The sequence below is a fragment of the Gadus chalcogrammus genome, chromosome 1 (assembly GCF_026213295.1).
Source record: "Gadus chalcogrammus isolate NIFS_2021 chromosome 1, NIFS_Gcha_1.0, whole genome shotgun sequence".
NCBI lineage: Eukaryota > Metazoa > Chordata > Actinopteri > Gadiformes > Gadidae > Gadus > Gadus chalcogrammus.
In genome coordinates, this window is record NC_079412.1 from 25,178,649 (window position 1) to 25,199,611 (window position 20,963).

The 20,963-nt window shown below is 47.4% G+C and overlaps 1 protein-coding gene across 1 annotated transcript in view; it reads left to right on the forward strand.

Annotated features, from left to right (window-relative positions):
* Positions 1-1,578: 1,578 nt before the first annotated feature.
* The window catches only part of espn (espin), a 46,932-nt gene continuing 27,547 nt past the window's right edge, over positions 1,579-20,963 (forward strand). The window contains 8 exon segments of the mRNA XM_056597727.1: positions 1,579-1,941; positions 3,215-3,408; positions 11,467-11,653; positions 12,355-12,472; positions 12,475-12,536; positions 14,679-14,810; positions 17,460-17,700; positions 18,677-19,131. Coding sequence (XP_056453702.1) covers positions 1,651-1,941; positions 3,215-3,408; positions 11,467-11,653; positions 12,355-12,472; positions 12,475-12,536; positions 14,679-14,810; positions 17,460-17,700; positions 18,677-19,131 — 1,680 coding nt within the window. The 5' untranslated portion in view covers positions 1,579-1,650.

Genomic DNA, 20,963 nt, shown 5'->3' on the forward strand with positions numbered 1-20,963 from the left:
CAGCCACCGCAACAGATGGGTCGAGGAGAGGCACGCGTCCAGCACGAGCCTGGACCCTATGGGATAGACCTGGCAGAAGGCGCTCGAGCGGAACAGGATAATCGACGTATCTATTAAGTAGGAGGGCCACGTTTTACGCAGGGCCTGCGGTCACGTTTGCGCAGTACTGCACTCTCTAGCGCGAGATTTCTTTCTTACCGATGTGCATTTTCTATTCTCTAATGTCTTGCCCGTAACTGAACACGGTTACGGGCCTGCAATGGCCTGCAATGTGATCAGAGTGTTATCTTGGCTGCTGCTAATTATGAAGCACCGCCAGGTTACATGTTATATTGAACAGTGCATAGGTAGGCCTATAATAATGCATGTAATAAATATCTATCTCTATGAATCACAACCAGATTATATAGACCATGTTATTATATTGAAGTGTACTGCATCAAGGCCAGGTTATATAATATAGATCATGCTATGATATTGAACGGTACTGGATCACTGCAGGCTAGCAAAGTTGATTCAGTATAATTATAATTTAAAATATAATAATCCCCTTCTGAATACACGTAGACTATAGTCGGTAAATAAGCTTACAGTATTGCAGGGCCTTGCAGACTACTGAAAAAAGTAGTCTGCACCTACACCTGTTAAACTTTCAAAACACCTGTTCAATTGTAGTGTTACCTGGACTAACACAATGCTTCTCTGCCACCGTTTGGTCATATCATGTATTGCAATAAATACATCGTCAAAATATAGGCACATAGGCTTACCGAGCTCAAGGGCTCGCATTTGAGCTATAGGATAGTAGACACCCTGCACGAACTAAAGCCATGTACTATTGCAGTATTAGTATTCATGATTAGATCATATATGATTCATATAAATTATCTCTATTTTGGCCTATTCTCCCACAGGTTAGGCTGCTTTAATCAGTGTCATGGTATTCCAGACCATCAGACCTATACAATGAGCATGAACATGATATTACCATGATATAACATATAGCTCTCTGTGAGAATCGGCCAACCATCCAAACAAGCAGAACAAATTCAGCTCACTGTGAATGAGTTTAATTGGCACACTGGCCCTTTAAGTCCTGAGCGGATAAAACGCAGCAGCACTTGTAACAGGCTGAAGCGATCCTCCACTCATGGATTATTCAACAAGTGGTGAGTCCCATGTCGCCAGCTGGGAGGGAGAGATATGGAGCAATAATCTTTTATAAAACCAAACAAACACCTTTGAGCTTTTTTTTAATTGTGAAAACAGCATTAGAAAACCAAAGCGACAGGTGAGCAGCAGCATATCTAAATCGACGGTAGGTGAGTCCAGGTCACATCCCCGCGAACATAGGTAGACCGAAGATGTCCTGAATGATTGGATTCGATCAGATATGTATCGGTTAAATATTGCAGCAAGCAGTAATCGGGATAGTGTTGGGCGAAGACGAAGCTTGGGAATGAAAGATGCGTTCCCTACTGGACAACCTAGATCACCTTACCTGAAGACTCGCCCTCTTCGGGTGGGAATGGTGGTCTTCCTGCAGACTTGAACTAACGGGAAAAACGAAGCATAGCGTTCAAATACATTACAATGGATATTCATTTTGCAAGATGAACTACGGGTTGTGTTAACACAGAAGTTATAATTATGGCGGAGAACACGCTTCTCGCGGCAAGGCAGGGCGACGTGCAAGTCCTGAAGGGGCTTTTAGGAACCAATGAACTGAACGACGACGTGAAGGATGTCCTCGGAGCGTCCCCCGTGCACCACGCCGCCCGGGCCGGGAAGCTGACATGTCTGCGTTTCTTGGTGGAAGAGGCTGGCTTGTCGGGGAACACTGTGGCCAACAATGGCGCCAGTCCGGCGCACGACGCAGCGGCCACGGGCAACCTGGCGTGTTTACAGTGGCTGCTGACCCAGGGGGGCTGTCGACCCGAGGTGAGAGTGTGGAGGTTCACCCGTAAAAACATAAACTCAGACCGTTGCCTTTATCTTTAGATATAATTGGTAGGTGTTAATTCACTAGATTGACTAGTTGGATCTATCATTGCCAATTTCATTCCCCAAGCAAACACTAACGTTTGAATTAAAATGCACAGCACACTAATTTCCACTTCCTAAAATGCTTTTCTCATTGATGGACAAAAGATGCTCAGGCAGTGTAACGTCATGTTCAGGAAAGTGAAATAGACCAGTGTTCATAACTGATGTTCTTTTTGTGGCTTTGCAGGACTGCGAGGACATGATATAAGGGCATACTAGCATCAACCCTTTAACCCTGTGTCTTTCAGGAATTACTCTCTCTGTAACATATATAAAAAGTCATGTCACATGAGTTACATGAGGCCAGCTGTTGGATCAGTGTTAGGGAATGTGTGGGAATAAGTTAGCTATAACAGTGGATTTCTAACTAATGATTTATTAGGCCTAGCTTACTGTTAGAAATCCACTGTTATGTTATGGAACTGTAATAAGCGCTGTAGCTGTTCTTACAATAACATAAATTGTTATAACCACTGTTATTTTTATAACCAATAACATTGATGAAAAATCACGATAATTGCATATCAAACTATATACTCTCACTCTCATTATGATATGCTTGCTCTGTATTCCAGGTTAAAGGGTTCACATGACCATTTATGAAGGGCCATAAAGAGCTCTGTATACCTATGTGAATATAGGCTGTGGGAGCATCTTTATTGAGTGTGTTTATTACCCTCATCATGTGCATTCATTCTGAACATTAACTCTCAGCAGTCTTACAGCAAATTAGACTGATTTGTGTCAAGGACAATATGTTCAACCCATATGAAGAAAATGATCTCAGACAGTAAAGATTACATTTCCCATGAATCTCATTGTCTTGAATCGCGGACGGACAAGAGCTGTTTTGGCTCTCTGAGGCTATCGTAATTGTTGTTAAGATACTTAAGTGAAGTGCACGGTGCTTTGGCAAATTCGGTTTCCCTCATTACAAAAGGCATCCCCGTTTCTGTGAATTGAAGGTTCAGTGTAGTCCTATTATGTGGAGAGGTGCTTGCACACAGACAGACCAACACCCAACTATAGAGCAACCACCGAGAACACACCAGCCACTCAGGTTCAGCACACTGGCCCTGTGTTGGTGTTTGTCATCATTTGTGGGAACACCTGTCAAATGTCCTCCACGATAACTGTTATTGTTGTTGTTGTTGTTGTTGACTCACAGGACAGGGACAGCTCGGGAGCTACAATCCTCCACCTTACATCTCGCTTTAGTCAGCACGAGCTCAGCGATTGGCTGCTCAAGAGCGGGGAGGTGGACCCCGGGGCCACCACAGACTCGGGGGCCCTTCCTGTTCACTACGCCGCTGCCAAGGGCGACCTGCCGTCCCTCCGACTGCTGCTGGGACACAGCCCAAAGTAAGCCCTCCCTGCTGCTGGACCGGCCCGCGTGTGAGCCAGGGAACTAGTTCTTTGTTCAATGAAACCCTTTGTTTACCTTCCTTGAAGGTGTCCAACGCTAGGTTCAACTTTGACGGTGTATTATCATAGGATGGTGATTCTATATGTTCCCAAATGTCTTTTCCGAACAGTATTTTGTACCGGAAATACGCCAGTGAAAAGTTGTACTTGTGACTTCAGACTACTGATGAAGTGATTTAATTGATATGGAAAATGATATGGAAATCCAGGAATATTTCGAGAACATCCCTCCCTTCCCTTGGGGTTCAGTAGCACAGAATTGAACTCATTATTTGCTTGGCTAATTTCAAAGGTTTTTGAATAATCTTTCCGAAACTATTAAAGTTTCTTTACCCTCACGAAAGACTGAAAGCCAGCAGCCAAATGCGACTTCAAGGACCTCATGTCGGTGGCCCTATCTATCTATCTATCTATCTATCTATCTATCTATCTATCTATCTATCTATCTATCTATCTATCTATCTATCTATCTATCTATCTGGAGCAACTTTTGGTTGCAAGTAATTTATGACTTGGGAATCAAATATGAAAGCATTGTTCAATGTGGTATTATTATGTTATTAGAGAGTGGTTTTTATTGACTATTGTGAAATACTTCATGCCAATGTTTCTTCTATTAGAAGAAATATTACTATAAGACAGTGCTTTCTTCAAATGGCACATAGAAACGATTTTATTAGCTAGTCTTTTAATTGTTTTGCTAATTTGCTGCGACACCCAGAATGCATGTGTGAGTGTGTGTGTGTGCGTGTGTGTGTGTGTGTGTGTGCGTGCGTGCGTGCGTGCGTACGTGCGTGCCTGCCTGCGTGTGTGTGTGGAAGGGATGATGTGCACACAAATTGCACCGTCGCTTTCAATAGCAGATTTCCACTCAGGGTTACACACACACACACACACACACACACACACACACACACACACACACACACACACACACACACACACACACACACACACACACACACACACACACACACACACACACACACACACACACTGATTACCTCCAGATGAATGTAGCTGCTAATCAGTGCTTTGTCAGAGGACCCGTCCCTCGTAGAGATAGCATAGACCATAAGGGCTCTGATGGCATTGTGATGCCGCGTAGCACTGGCATTAGCCTGAGTAGTCCTTGTCAAGCAGAGCCTAGCTTGACCAATGACAGATGACACACACAACACTTAAAGCACACAATATGAGCACACATAAAAAAACATAGCTCAACCAGGAGTGACTTGCTGGTGCTCTAGTCTATTGTATACAGTCACTTAAGACGGATTACTTTTATGGGGGACATTTATTTTGAAAAAACATACACCTTGAATTAATATTTGTAATTAATGAGACTGATATCTGTACTGAAGGTGCAGAGGTTCTTCAAAGTTAACATGAGACTTTTACGACGGTTTGGTGATTGGTAATTGTCAACACCTGCCGACTGCTGTATCTCACCTGTCTATTAATCAGGTCTGAGAGCCACACCCCCTTCTCCGAGCGTTAAACCACCCAGACTTCCACGGTCTTTAATATTGGTTTTATCCAACTTGTGATATACTCAACACATCAAATCCCATTGACATTGATTTTGAGGATTCTCTTTGAGCTGCACTGGGTATAAAGTCGGCCATATAAGAAAGAGCCATATAAGTCCAGGGTTTTACATGAAGATGTGTTTTGCATCAGGAAGTGAGTGAATCGTCACGCAAAGTTTTGCAATGATCAATCAGATCTGTTGAGTAAACAGAGATGGTGTCTATGGTATCTATCCCATAGTTGCGGGAACAGAGGAAGAACTCTGTTGCTGTCAGATAAGCCAAATAGAAATTGGAGTGATAGTCAATACCTCTTGTCTCTCCAGGGATGGAAAGTTTGTGATGGTTTTACTGTGCACACCTCAAAGGATCCATTAGAGAATCCATATGATTTCCAACAACATTTATATCTTTAAGATTGAAAAATAAGAAGCAACTTAATTAAAATAATTTCGCCAAAACATACTTATTAAATAAATCATTGCCAGCCAAACAAGGAAGCATATTACAGTGCATTGTGGGAAACAGATCAGCTGGGGAACGACTTTACCAATAGCAATAGCATTTCTTCAACTCATTCTTTGTGTCACTTTTCTATATCAGATTGGAAACCCATTCCATGCAAAACCAAATTTTTACACACAAATGCATTCTATATTAACATTGAACATTGCCCTGGTCTTATTTGACCGAGTTCAACGGTGTCAACATGCTTGAGCATCATACGCAACACACGTCGATAGCCATTGTGTGTGTATTAAAAAGATTGTATGTTATGAAAGTGAGACAGACATACAGGCATGGAGGAAGAAAGACAGGCAGGCAGGTATACAGACAGACAGGCATAGAGGCAGAAAGACAGGCAGACGGACAGACAGACAGGCATAGAGGAAGAAAGACAGGCAGACAGCCAGACAGGCAGTCAGGCATAGAGGAAGAAAGACAGGCAGCAGGCATACACACAGTCAGGCAGGCAGGCATAGAGGCAGAAAGACAGGCAGACGGACAGACAGGCAGTCAGGCATTGAGGAAGAAAGACAGGCCAGGATAGAGAACAAGCTATTCAGCGAGAACTAAAACAACATCCGCAAATCCAGCTATCTCTCATTGTATCAGTACAGAGACAACAGCAGCCTTGTAATGTGCGCCTAATGTGCCACCCTGCTATCAGGGTATGCAAACCCCGCTGGCGTCTCTGTGTGCCAGCCCTACCCCGGAGCTCCGGAGTAGCAGAGAGCACGAAGGAGCCCGGGCTGTTGTGTTTCACCTTCGGCAGCAGCTCTCCTTATTGTGTGACCCCCCGGACAGGTGCGCCACTGCTGAAACTTTAATGGCCTCTTGGGGACACGGCTCCTCCTCCTCCCCCCCCGCCCCCCCACCTTCCCATTCACCAGCACCACATTCACCTCTGCTGTTTACCACGGTCGCCACGGTGACCCCAGCAGCGGCACCCAGCGATAAGGCGTAATGAGAGGAAACAATTAGGGCCTTGGAAACGGTGGGGGCTGGGGTGTGCTGTGTTCGACTGGCTGTGGAGTTTGTGTGTACGGTTAGTTTGGTTTTAAGGTACAACTTGGCCGCTGAGAGATAGCGGCGGGCGGCCATCTGGTGACGCGGATGTGGCGTTCCTGGTTTTATGAGGCTATGACACTTTGGGGTGCTCCTTTGTTTTGGTCCGTCGCTCATTCAGATGGGCAGCATGAGCCCTGTTGATAGATAACATCGTCAATTATGGCCATTTAAAAAAATGTGGCGTCTTTGAGATGTTGTTTCATTGGTTTGATATTCTTCATCACGCTTCTAGCTAAATATTGTACAGGGAGGCTTGAATATTGTGTTTTAGGGTTGAAAATAGTGAACATCGTGGCTCTGTCAAAACGGCAATCCGGTTTGACAGAGCCAACAATCAAGCTTCTGTGTGAACCCCATCCCGGCAAAAGAGACAATAATGTTATTGTTAATTTTGCTTCTATTAATAGAAACACGCATCATTACGTAAACGGGGCAATGTTTTCCTCCTCCGCTGAATGGTTTGACACGGTTCCAAGGCCCTCCTTGTAGTAAAAAGCTCTAACTGTGTTGCATAACTGGAAACGGCTTCCATTCTGCAGCGGCAGCCAACAGCTACTCTCGTGTGAGGAGGGGCAGCCACCACCGTGGCCCCCAGTCGAACGCCGCCGTTAATCCAACGGAACTATTCGAGCTGGTTCCCTCGCTGGACGTGTCACCGTCTTCTGGAAGCTTCCAGAAGCTTCTGTTGAGGCCACACAGATGTTAAAGCGTTTCTGCCAGATAGGGCTTGTTGTTTCATCAACGGATCACAACTCATTTGTTTTCCCCTATTCAGCCCACTATCGCAAAACCAACCTGTGTATTTGTGTTGGTGGCTGTGTGTGGTCTGTGTGTGTGTGTGTGTGTGTGTGTGTGTGTGTGTGTGTGTGTGTGTGTGTGTGTGTGTGTGTGTGTGTGTGTGTGTGTGTGTGTGTGTGTGTGTGTGTGTGTGTGTGTAGTGCTTGTGTATGTATGGTGCGGGTGTCTGTGTGTGGTCCGTGTGTTAAGTGTGTGTTTTTGTGTGTAGTGTGTGGTTGTGTGTAATGTATCTTTAGCGATAGCAGTGGTCGGGAGTAACAAAAGGCTGCGTTAATGACTGTACTAGACTAGAGTGATGTAGAGTCGAGGAGTATGTGTGTGTGTGTGTGTGTGTGTGTGTGTTTGTGTGTGTGTGTGTGTGTGTGTGTGTGCGTTAGTGCATGCATGTGTTTGGCATGGGGTTGCAGACAGGTTATGTAATCAATCAGCCAAGATCAAGATCTGTTCAGCTAATTCCTGAATGACTTTATTGGGCTACGAGGAGAATAGATGCCGCACACTGGAATATTCCACAGAGTGAGTTGGCTGGCTCACACTTGCCACGCGATGGACTGGTTAGGTCATGCAGGGAAATCGGTCTTAAGATTCAGATTAGCCCATTCACCCCCACGGACCTCTACTATATCCCTTTCAACTCTGGGCCAAGCCTTTCCACAAGGCCCCTTTCTCCTGACGACGGCTCACGCAGACACAACATCAACATGACCTGTGTGGTTCTTTGCCAGCCTCGTAATGCCTTCATCCGTCGCATGGCTCTTTCTTCATTGCTGTTCACATGTTGTTATCACGGAGCAGACACTTTAATTCAGAGCAAAGTTTTCATACACATGGATACAGGAATTTTCCACATGGCCTTCTGGTAGGCTGCAGACAGTGGGATTGGAAACCATAGCCTTTTAGCTGGGAGTCAAACACCTTGACCACTACACTCTTCTGCCCCCCATGGATGTGGACTGTCTTTGTTTTCAAGGTTCTGGCTAATGTCAAGTATCTGAGTTCTGTTGTGGACTGTAGCATTGGATACCACTTGACACATAACATATTACCATACCATAGCCGAAAACAGATCATTACCATAGCCATACTAAACCATTACCATTCAATACCATGACAAAGCAATACACAGAGTGTAGCATTAGCAAGGTCCATTGCTACACACCACCTAGCTTGCTGCCATTACACTTCCTACTTCCATCGGGCTCCTCCAGACAACGGACGTAGGGTGGTCTTCTTGAGACCGGTTTATCGCAGGAGTTATGCAGAGGATGATGCATGACCTGGTGCTCCATGTGGCCATGCAGGAGATCTCTCTCTCTCGTCTCTCTCCTCTCTCTCTCCTCTCTCTCTCTCTCTCTCTCCTCTCTCTCTCTCTCTCTCTCTCTCTCTCTCTCTCTCTCTCTCTCTCTCTCTCTCTCTCTCTCTCTCTCCCTAGGTGTGTATGGAGATGGATGGTATTCCCTGTGCACATTGATTGCTCAATAAGCAGCCTCACTCAGCCCCAGAGTCCCATCAGTCTGACTCGGTCCAGGTGATGCTGCTCAAACCAGCCATCATCCACACTCCCACACAGAGTTTTAATTGATAGCGTGGAACAACAGCCCGACTTGACACACGAAAATATGTCCCGGGAATTTGCAACAGGTGAAATTCAAGCATATTTCTTCTCAGAACTTCTTGAATTATTGAGAAGGAAAAGCTATTGAGAATCCCGCGAGCTCTTATGTGACATGAAAAACCATTACCCTGAACTTCACTTACTTACAACCTAATTAAGAGAACATTAGCTTCGGTTTCCTAGTACCCATGCACATTCTGGTAATTGTTACCTAGCACCCATGCACATAGTGGTGAAGGGCAGAGCACAACCTACTGTTCACTTTGAAGTCATTATGCTGATACATTAAGATGAATTACGTGACAGAACACACAAACATATATATAACATGTCTCCTGCATTGGCCGTTTTCTGTCTTTGAGTGACAAGGTGACTGGAGTATCGTTTAAGTTCTGGCCACGCAAGGCTGAACTCATTGTCCTTGCCTTTGAAATCCACCCCTCTCCCTCTCCTATGAAGATCTTCTGGAGCCTAGAAAATCCAGCTGAGTCTTGTAAACACATGTATTCAATTTAAAAAATGATGTTTCAGGTATTAAGTGTGCGATCTTTGTCTAGGTGTTTAAAAATAAAGAAATATCGATAAGAAGTTTAGGTTTGCCATTGTTATCGTTGGTTCCCTGGGTTTGAGGTGGGATCTAGTACGTACTTTTCATATTACACGGTTGTGTTGCAGGTAAACTCAAGCCCACTTTGGTTACACTCATGAATAATGAATCCTGCTGCCCACTTCCTGATGACAGAACTACAGATTATTTCCCCCCTCTTAGAAATTGAAATATTTAACATCAATAAATTGTTTCCTGTTGTCATGTTGTTCTTACCTTAACTACCTTCCAACTAGTTGTTCAACTTCCTCAGTGCCGGGAATCTGAGAACGGCTTGTAATACATTTTTTATCATAATTAGGAAAGGTAATTTCTCACATAAATGATGTGCATTTCCTACAGTCACAGTTCAATACGTTTAAAGTCCTATTCAAATTGCTGTAGATCAAATCAATTCAAAACAAAATAAATGATAAAAACTGAATTGAATTACTTAGAATTGCAAATAAGTGCTTGTTAGTTGAGGGATTTCTGTCTGCTGTCAGACCCCATAATGCTCAAACAGCACCATCTCTGGTGAAACACTGCATACTACAAATACTCTGGCTGATATTGTGCCAGGTGGTTTCAGTTTCCATACAGACAATGACGTTGGTGTTATTTTCAGTTGTTCTAGAAACATCGCTCTGATCTCTGAAAACTGCTTACCGATGCCAGCAGTCTCAACATTGGAAAGCACAAGATTTAAACCCAGGGAGCTTACAGAAGTTGACTTAGAGCATGCGTAGAACTGGTTACTGGTACTAATGTGAGCCTAAATCCCTTTGAGCCTTCAGCCACAGGTCTCTTCCTATGGGGTTAAAGGTCATTTGTCTGGAGCTAACCTCCGTGACCTCTGCTCTTCCTTCTCCACCCCTTGTTCTCCCTTTCTCTATTCTGAATCTCTCTCCTTCCCTGTTCCATCTCTCCCTCTCCCACTCTCGCTCTCTCTCTCACTCTCTCTCATCTCTCTTGCTCACTCTCTCAACTCGTTCTCATCTCCCCGCCCCCCTCTCTCTCTCTCGCTCGCTCTCACCTCCCTCCCCCTCTCTCTCTCTCTCTCTCTCTCTCTCGCCTCCCTCCCCCTCTCTCTCTTCCCAGTAGTAAACCGAAGCTAGTGCTGGAGTGTTAATCCTCTTGGAAGACGTGGTCGGTCACTTGTTCCCGTCCAAATAAAGCATGGGTTTATGGGATTTAGAACTGTGTGGCTATGTGTGTCTGGCTGTGTGTGTGTGTGTGTGTGTGTGTGTGTGTGTGTGTGTGTGTGTGTGTGTGTGTGTGTGTGTGTGTGTGTGTGTGTGTGTGTGTGTGTGTGTGTGTGTGTGTGTGTGTGTGTGTGTGTGTGTGTGTGTGTGTGTGTGTGTGTGTGTTGTTTTCTGAATGGTTGACCTGCTGTGACAGGAAAGCCCTAGGACTAGTTGGAATGACCTCTCAGTGGCGGGGAGGACGACTTCCATTAGAGAGAGAGGGACTTAAAATCTTGATGACCAATGGGAGATGAGATAATTAGCTGGGTTTGTAAGAGCCACAAAAAGCCGGACTGTCTGTCTGTCTGTCTGGCCGTCAATCATAATAGACAAAGGTTTCAAATGAGCAATGTATTCTGATTTCTACAACAAGTCTGTGTGTGTAAGTGTGTTTTTTGTGTTATGGAACTGTGTTGAGAGGGTTGAGTCTTGGACCCAGAAGAAACCCATCGCTAACCCCATTCTGCTGTTTGTATTTACCCTGATGACATTGTAGTAATTTTAAGCATGTATTATTTTGTGGCTAGAAAGAAATGGTGTTTCTGGGGCAATATCAGTGTATCCACTGAAAAACCCTGCTCCGAAAGGTGCTTCGAAATAAAAGCCTTTCGCTTGATGGAATGTATTGTACCTTGCTTCCTGCAGTGTTGTCAATTACCAAACCAAGAATGGTGCCACGCCCTTATACCTGGCCTGTCAGGAGGGCCACCTGGAGGCCGTCCAATACCTGGTGAAGGATTGTGGGGCGGAGCCAAGCATCCGAGCCAATGACGGCATGACTCCGCTGCATGCCGCCGCCCAGATGGGCCACAACACCGTCATCGTGTGGCTGGTATCTTGGAATGTCAGAGATCTGTAGTTCACGTTCGGATCTTCACCTCATATACTGAAAGAGATCTGTAGTTCACAACATGAAAGAGATCTGTAGTTAGCATCAGAGATCTGTAGTTCACAACATGAGAGAGATTTGTAGTTAGCAGCATCAGAGATCTGTAGTTCACATCACGTCAGACCACTATAGTTCACATCTGGAAAGAGATCTGTTATCAGAGATCTGAAGTTCCCAGCATGAAAGAGATGTGTCGTTGGCATCAGAGATCTGTAGTTCACATCACATCAGAGATCTGTAATTCACACCCCGAACTGAAGTTCCCATCACATCAAAGGTCATTAGTTTACCTCCCAGACTGTAGTTCACATCACATCAGAGTACTGTAGGACAGAGACTCACACTTTGGAACAGCTCAAAGTGTAGTGCACACACACGTACCAATACACACACACACACACACACACACACACACACACACACACACACACACACACACACACACACACACACACACACACACACACACACACACACACACACACACAAACACACACACACACACACACACACACACACACACACACACACACAGACTTAAGCTATATTTAGACAATATATGATGCAATTTATGAAAATAACATTATTTTTTTAAATCAACGTTGAACATTTTCTAACGTATTCCGTGTCTCTGTACCCCCCAGGTGAGCTTCACGGAGGTGGGTCTGTCGGACCGCGACGGGGACGGGGCCACGGCCATGCACTTTGCGGCCAGCAGGGGCCACGCTAAGGTGCTGAGCTGGCTGCTGCTGCACGGGGGGAGACCGTCACGGACAGCTGGGGAGGGACACCGCTCCACGACGCCGCGGAGAACGGAGAGCTGGAGGTCAGAGAGAGAGAGAGAGAGAGAGAGAGAGAGAGAGAGAGAGAGAGCGAGAGGGAGAGAGAGAGAGAGAGAGAGAGAGAGAGAGAGAGAGAGAGAGAGAGAGAGAGAGAGAGAGAGAGAGAAACAGTGCGTGAGAGAGAGACGGAGAGAGAAGGAGAGAGAGAGAGAGAGAGAGAGAGAAACAGTGCGTGAGAGAGAGAGAGAGCGAGAGAAACAGAGCGAGAGAGAGAGAAACAGAGCGAGAGAGAGAGAGAGAGAGACTGTGTGTGTGGATGTGCGTGTGTGAATGGGGTTCTGTTTTTGTAAGTGAGAGAGGGAGGGAGCGAAATCGGGAGAGAGAGAGAGAGAGAGAGAGAGAGAGAGAGAGAGAGAGAGAGAGAGAGAGAGAGAGAGAGAAACATAGAGAGAGAAACAGAGAGAGAGAATGTATGTGCGTGTTCCTGCTGACTACCATTTGCTGTGTAGCATCAACCCGATCACGTTTGTGGCATTCAGGTGCAGCACTTTGGAATGACCACCTTGTGGGCATATGCCTACAAGGCTTCTTTGCATGGTGATTCAGAGCTGTCATGTGGAGGTTTGCATGCTGCTCCACGCAAATTTGACTGCGGGCCTGATGCTGCTGCGGTCACTGAGGTCAACGCGAAGCTGTGAGGCGCAAAAGGGAAACAAATAGAGTCGTAGGCGTTCTTTACATTTCCCATTAGAACGGATGTTCACTGCGACATAAGACTCACATGTATTGACAGCTCACCCTAGGGCTGTACGGTATGGACTAAAATGTATATCACGGTATGATTTGAGGCATAGACATAACGGTATTATATCACGATATGTTAATTGTATCTCCTTATTTCGATATAAATGCTTCTGAAGGGGTGAAATACTGGTGAAAATTAATGCTAAATATTTTCTCAAGTTACTTCTTTCTCTGAAAAACACTAATGTTTAATAATATGGATTTCTTTCTCGACTTGCTCGCGGACCTTGCCCTATAGTCTTGGCATCTCAATTTGGCTGAAGTGTGTGCGGGCAGGTAACGCGTACCTGGGATCGAGTGTTTTGACCATCTCTTTAAAGCCCTTTCTATCGACATTTTGAACGGGAACCATGTCCTTACACAGATAAACAGTGACTCGATTGTTATCATGTTCCACCTCTGGCTTTTTTGGTCGTAAGGACTGGCTTTGTCTACCGGTCACACCGGTCTCACGGTAACGTCAAAATCCATACCATAGCGCAAATTCACACCGGTGCTCACTCCCCTCTCTCCCCCCGTGTACCTCCCTCTTTCTCTCCTTCCCTCCCTCCCACCCTCTTTTCTCTTTCCCTCTGCACTCTTCCTCTCCCTCTCTATCTCCCCCCTCCTGTCTCTGTACCTGTATTTTTCTCCCTTTAACCTCCCACCCTCTCAATCCCTCCCCTCTCTCTCTCTGCCTGTGTGTATGTGTTTCTCTCTCCCCCCTTCTCCCCTCTCTCTCCCTATGTGTGTATGTCTTTCTCCCGCCTCCTCTCTCTGTCTCCCTGTGTGTGTCTCTCCCCCCTCCCCTCTCTCTCCCTGTGTGTATGTCTCTCCCCCCTTCGCTCTCCGCTCTCTCTCCCTGTGTGTGTATGTCTCTCTCCCCTCTCTCTCCCTGTGTGTGTGTATGTCTCTTTCCCCTCTCTCGCCCTGTGTGTGTGTGTGTGTGTGTGTGTATGTCTCTCTCCCCTCTCTCTCCCTGTGTGTGTTTATGTCTCTCTCCCCTCTCTCTCCCTGTGTGTGTGTGTCTCTCTCCCCTCTCTCTCCCTGTGTGTGTGTGTGTGTGTGTGTATGTCTCTCTCTCCCCTCTCTCTCCCTGTGTGTGTGTGTCTCTCTCCCCTCTCTCTCCCTGTGTGTGTGTGTGTGTGTGTGTGTATGTCTCTCTCCCCTCTCTCTCCCTGTGTGTGTGTATCTCTCTCTCCCCTCTCTCTCCCTGTGTGTGTATGTCTCTCTCCCCTCTCTCTCCCTGTGTGTGTGTATGTCTCTCTCCCCTCTCTCTCCCTGTGTGTGTGTGTCTCTCTCCCCTCTCTCTCCCTGTGTGTGTATGTCTCTTGCTCCTCTCTCTCCCTGTGTGTGTGTCTCTCGCCCCTCTCTCTCCCTGTGTGTGTATGTCTCTCGCCCAGTGCTGTCAGATCATGGTGGTGAACGGGGTGGACCTGGGCATCAGGGACCACGACGGCTTCGCCGCCGCCGACCTGGCCGAGTACAACGGACACCCGCAGTGCGCCAAGTACCTGCGCACGGTGGAGCACATGGTGAGGCACGCACAGGAGCACGAGAGAACCAACGCACGCACACACACGCGCACACACACACACACACACACACACACACACACACACACACACACACACACACACACACACACACACACAAACACACACACACACACACACACACATTCATAAGTACATACATACATACATGTAGATAAACCAACACACAGACATTCATATTCGCACACATATATACATACAGACGTAAATGAAGGTAAACACACACACACACACACACACACACACACACACACACACACACACACACACACACACACACACACACACACACACATTAATAATATGTATACATATGCATACATAGTTACACTTCTACATTGATACATACAAACATCCATACATAAAGGCGCGAACAGGAGCAGAGAGGAGAGGAGGGCTGGCTCCATGGGACTAGCATGTCTCTAAACCAGTCAAACTCCAGTACATCTGATTTGTTTATGCTGCCTCTTTGCATATCGCCGGCCTTTATAGAATACAGCCTTTCATAAAAAGCACTCCAAACCACTGGTGTGTTCTAACCACCACCACAAGCACCGTCTAGCCCTCCGGTGGACCTGCTTCATCAGGAGGAGGGGTCACACACTGATACTTTGCTAAGGATATTTTTCTCGTAGGTGAGTATCGTCCATGGCCTCTCGATTGAGGGTGTGTTGCGTAGCTTTTAAGGGTGGTGCGGATGGTCACCTCGAAGTATCAGATTCATTCAAATCAAAGTGCAGGATGTGTGCATGAGGGTCAATTTGTGTCGGGCTATGATGATTATCGTTTTAGGATAAATGTTGTTGTTTAGTGTTCACAAGATGTATGTCAGTTTTTCTACTAGATGAATGACACCCATGGCTTTTGACTAAATGCAGGCAGCATGTCTAATCCATGATTGATATCATCATATTTATAAACTTGTTATACCTGACGAGTGATGTCAAGTTTTTTTCTCTAAGTTGTACAACTTTAAGATCGTCCTCTTTGCGTTCTCCTGATCCGAAGGAGCGTGATTAGCATCGAGCGTGTACTTGGTAGACTTAAGATTTCCCTACTCATTTTCCACACCAACTGAGGAGAAACCAACCAAATGACCACGTTGTTTTTACCAAAGATAATCATGGTGCTGCGAAGTACATGACACTCCTGCAGTATTGCGAAAGCTCATGTATTCACTTAAATTAGCATTATGTTTGAGCGGGCGTGTCAACGGCAACATACGCCAATTCTTAGCAAGCCAACATGGCCGTCCAAGCCGGACACCAGTTTCACTCCTCTTATGACGTGCTCCACAATAAGAGCCCCCATGACTCTTATTGTGGAACGCAACACCACCACCACCAACATTGTCCCACTGACACCTCATTGGGGTGTCTCGAAAACATGCCTGTGCCTTTTCACCCCCAAGGGACACCTTTGGGACACCCAAGGGACACCTTTTCACCTAAATTGAGAGCTCAGGGATGGGGGGGGGGGAGGGGGAGGGGGGGAGGGGGGGGTTGAGGTTTGGAGCTGCCTCATTAAAGGGCTGTGATTAAATCCACAACGCAACTGTTGCCTGTTTGTGTGTGTTTGTGTGTGTGTGTGTGTTTGTGTGTGTGTGTGTGTGTGTGTGTGTGTGTGTGTGTGTGTGTGTGTGTGTATGTGTGTTTGTGTGCTTGTGCTTGTGTATGTGTGTGTGTTTGTGAGTGCGTGGGTGGATGGTTGTATGTGTGTGTGTGTGTGTGTGTGTGTGTGTGTGTGTGTGTGTGTGTGTGTGTGTGTTTGTGTGCTTGTGCTTGTGTATGTGTGTGTGTTTGTGAGTGCGTGGGTGGATGGTTGTATGTGTGTCTGTGTGTGTGTGTGTGTGTGTGTGTGTGTGTGTGTGTGTGTGTGTGTGTGTGTATGTGTGTGTTTGTGTGTGTGTGTGTGTGTGTGTGTGTGTGTGTGTGTGTGTGTGTGTGTGTGTGTGTGTGTGTGTGTGTGTGTGTGTGTGTGTGTCTGTGTGTTTATCTCTGGCGATTCCCGGCTGGTTCCAATTCTGTTGAATTGGCTGGTTCCAATTCTGTTGAATTGGAACCAGCTTGGATAACTAATACCAAATCAAGAGACACTATTGAGGAAAAAGAATAAGTTCCCCTTTTCAACGTTTAATTTGGTTATCGGGAAGTAGAGAGGTAAGGAAGTGAGAGAAAATCAGTCCGCTTTTATGTTTCCCATTTATGGCTGAACAAAGACTTTCTGTTTGCCCTTTCCAAGTAATTTAGTCTTTCCAGACCTATGCGGTCTAAAGGCTCCTTTGTCCACCCTTTAGTGGTTTCACTCGGACATTACTACTGTTAGAGGATGTTTCGGTGAACAGTGTTCTGCCACAGACCTGAGCTGTGACTAACAGAACTCAAAGATGCCGATCAGTGAACTAAAGAAACAAGAGTGCTAGTCAGGACCCCGTTGGGTTTCCCCAGACTAGCTAACCACATATCTTCTCACCCCCTCTCTTCCCCTGTCTCCCACTCTCCCTCACCCCCTCCCTCCCCCTTCCTCATCCCCTGGCCCCCCCTCCATCACCCCCTCTCATCCCCTGGCATACCACCCTCTCTACCCTTGGTCTCCCTCCCTCACCCTCCTCTTCCCCCCCCCCCCCAGAGCGTGGAGCACCGGGTGCTGTCCAGGGACCCCTCCACAGACCTGGAGTACAAGCAGCCCGACTCAGGCCTGTCCTCGCCCAACACCACCATGCCCCCCATCAACCCCCCGGCCCGCTTCGACCTGGGCTCCCCCTCCAGCAGCCTCTCCAACTACGACTCGGCCAACTCCAGCCAGACCAGCACCGGGGAGAAGAGGGGCGGAGCCCCGCCGGCCCCCCCCGCCCCCACCACGCTGCCAGGTGGGTGGGGGGGTGTGTGGGGGGGACGGTGGATTTGTGCGAGTGTGTGCGTGCGTGTGTGTGTGTGTGTGTCTATGTGTGTGGATGTGTGGGTATGTTTGTGCATGTGTGTGTTTATGTGTGTTTGCGAGTGTGTGGTTGTGGGTGGATGTGTTTGGATGTGTGTGTGGGTGGGTGGGGGTGGGTGTCTGTGGATGGTGAGTGTGTTGTAAGGTGTGTGTGTGTGTGTGCGAGGGTGTGGTTGTGTGTGTTGGTGTGTGTGCGTTGGGGGGGAGACTGTGTGTTGTTGTGGGTGTGGGTGTGTTTCGGGGGGGTGTTTGGTTGTGTGCGAGTGTGTGTTGATGAGTGTGTGTGTGGGGGGGGGGGGATTGGCGAAAGCGGTTAAAGGGATTTCATTGGAGGTCACTTTCATGTAAGTAATGCTTACATTTGCAAATCAAAGATAGACACATTTGATATTCAAATGTTAATTCGCCATTAACAATATTCTTAATCGTTATAAAAGATAAAAGTAAGCAAAGACAAGAAAAATAATAAAAATGCACAAATACATATGAACCAAAAACAAAGACCATATCTATTAATTGTTCCCTGGAGCTCCATGTTGTGTAGTTTCTGCATGTGTGCGTCTCCACACCGCCGACTCAATGAGAGCAGGCTCAGGCCCAGTCTCACGCTCAGCCTCACAAAACTCAGTCTCACGACACCTTTTCTAATGTGACACGCTCTGAACCCAGTTGGCTGCCTGCCGGAGCGGCCCTAAGCCAGCCTATCCATGGCTGGCTCCTTTTGTTCCGGGCCACTGTAGCATGTTGTTGTGGAGCTGCCCCCTAGTGGCCTGCCGTGGAACAACAGGGTGTTGCGTTTATTTAAAAGAAGACCAAAACAGGCGTAGCTTTGTTACACCGTATAGAACAACAAAACTGTCATTTTTAGACCCACGATCCGTTGAACATCTGAATGGTATTTGTCTCAGGTGGTTCAGCGACGGCCATCACCAACATGCAGGCCTACATGGACATGCTGAACCCAGAAATCAGGTCCGATGCCCCGCAGGGGAGCGCGCCCTCCTCGGCCGCGGGCTCCCAGGCCCCTGGGCCTGCACCATCGTCATGTCCAGCATCAGAGATGGACCTACCGGACCTGCCTCCACCTCCCCCCCCACCACCCCCTCTACCGCCCCTCATCCCTCCACCCCCGCCCGAGTTCCCTCCCCCGCCTCCCCCACCCGGGGTAGAGGCCACCCTGCCCCCTCCCCCTCCCCCTCTCCCGCCCCCGCCGCCGCCCGGCTACCCGGCCCCCCTGCCCCCGTCCGGGGTCCCGGGGCAGCAGCCCCTGAGGGCTTCGGGTTCTGCAGAGTACCTGAAGATCAAGAACAACCTGCGGCACGTGGAGAACGACAAGAGACAGGTGAGGCTCCCTCCGGGGACCGTAGAGAGACTTAGGAAGCCTCACACTGGGCCTGGTGGCCCGTTGACACTTTGAGACTGCAGGGCATCCCGCAGAAAAGTTGTTAAGGTCTTAAGGTGATGGGCTTACCGTCAGACCAGGGGCTGGGGGGGGGGGTTAGGTTTAGGGTTAGTGCACTTTACAGGTTGACAATTTATGCTTCTTTTCATGCAGGCTCTCAGATGGTTGCCCCGTAGCCTGATCCATGCATAGAGAGTGAATGAAGTTTGATTATTTTATACTTTTGTATAATATTTACAATTAAAATTCAAAAAAAGTAGAACTTTTTTTTGTGACCTCGTAGTTAACGCGGCAGGCGTGTGTTGCTCAGGCGGCCGCCTAAGCTGTAAAGTCCTTTTACTCTGGACTGTCTATGTGATCAAGGGCTGTGCAAAGAAAGTGGACGATGTGAGATGGGGGGGGGGGGGGTGGCTTTTTTTCGGCCATCTTGTTTACGCGTTGTTGGCTCTCACACTAGCCTACGGCTGGACCCTCAGAAGGACAGTGTGTGCTATTCAGTGGGTTGTGTCAGTCGCCATTTTGTGCCTGGTTGTATTGTAGGCGTTGAGGTGGTTTGATTCATGAGAATGGTTCGCTATGCAGTGAGTTGGCAGAGTTTCATTTAGTGTTTGTGGTCGGATAAAAGGACTTCACTGCCAGCATTTTTCAGCAAACCTTTCACATCTCATAGGTCCCATCTTTACTGTCCCCAGTGAGGTTCTATCCCTGTCAAGCTCTCATCTCCGTGAAAAAACGTAACGCCGCCAAGTCAGAGGATCGCAAAAGTAAAATACACTTTCACACGCTTGATAATCCTGTGAAAAATGTAGGTCTGAACTGAGTCTGTTTGCGGGTCTAAGAAGCCTCTTGGATGAGATGGAGCAGGTTTGGATTAACAAGGCCCAGAGGACTAATCAGTCTGGCCGTGGCTCCTGTGTAACAATGTCCCCGGTCCCCTCGGGGCTAACAATGCTGTTATTGTGCTAGCATGGCTAACAAGGCTAGCGGGCGAACAGACACGCTCATTATCAGGACAAACGCAACCAGTTGGCAAACGCTGTGACAGATGAGATGGACCTTGATGTTCATCTGACTAATTAGTCCCCCGCCCCTGATGAGACGCTGGAGTCCAGAGACATCGCAGATCTGTTTGGGACTCAATTAATTTATTTTAATTACACATTAAAATGAAAGTGTTGCCCTCCCTTGGAACATACACACACACACACAGTACAGTACATATGAACATTCACCATCCTATATACTCCGAGACACACAAACACACACACTCGCACAAACACACGCACACACACACGCACACGCACGCACGCACACACGCACGCACACACACACACGTAAAGGCAAAGCATGGCATGCTTTGATGCAAACAACCTGCTCCCTTGTGGCATCATGGGAACTGATGAAACAACATCTTGTACAACCATCTCCCTACACCATCACCCCCCCCACCCCCACCACCACACCCAAACCGTGATATTTAGTATTAACCATATAGTCATATAACCATCATTTGGACAAGTTCACGAGTCCCACCTTTCATTGCATTTGTCCGGGGCGGTGCGTGTGATTGGGCGAGCGATTGCTCGGCCTCCTTCTCCCGTCGAGGAGAACGGGCCTCACCTTCCGGCCCGTGGTACCCCTCCGCCCCCCTCGCACCAGGGAGGCGTGGGCACCAGGAGGCCTGCTCGTTCTTATAGTCTGTAAGCCCTGGAGGCTGGAGCATAGACAACCGTGGGTGGGAGGGAGGGAGGGAGGGACGGGGGGAGGGAGAGGGAGGAGAGAGAAGGGGAGAG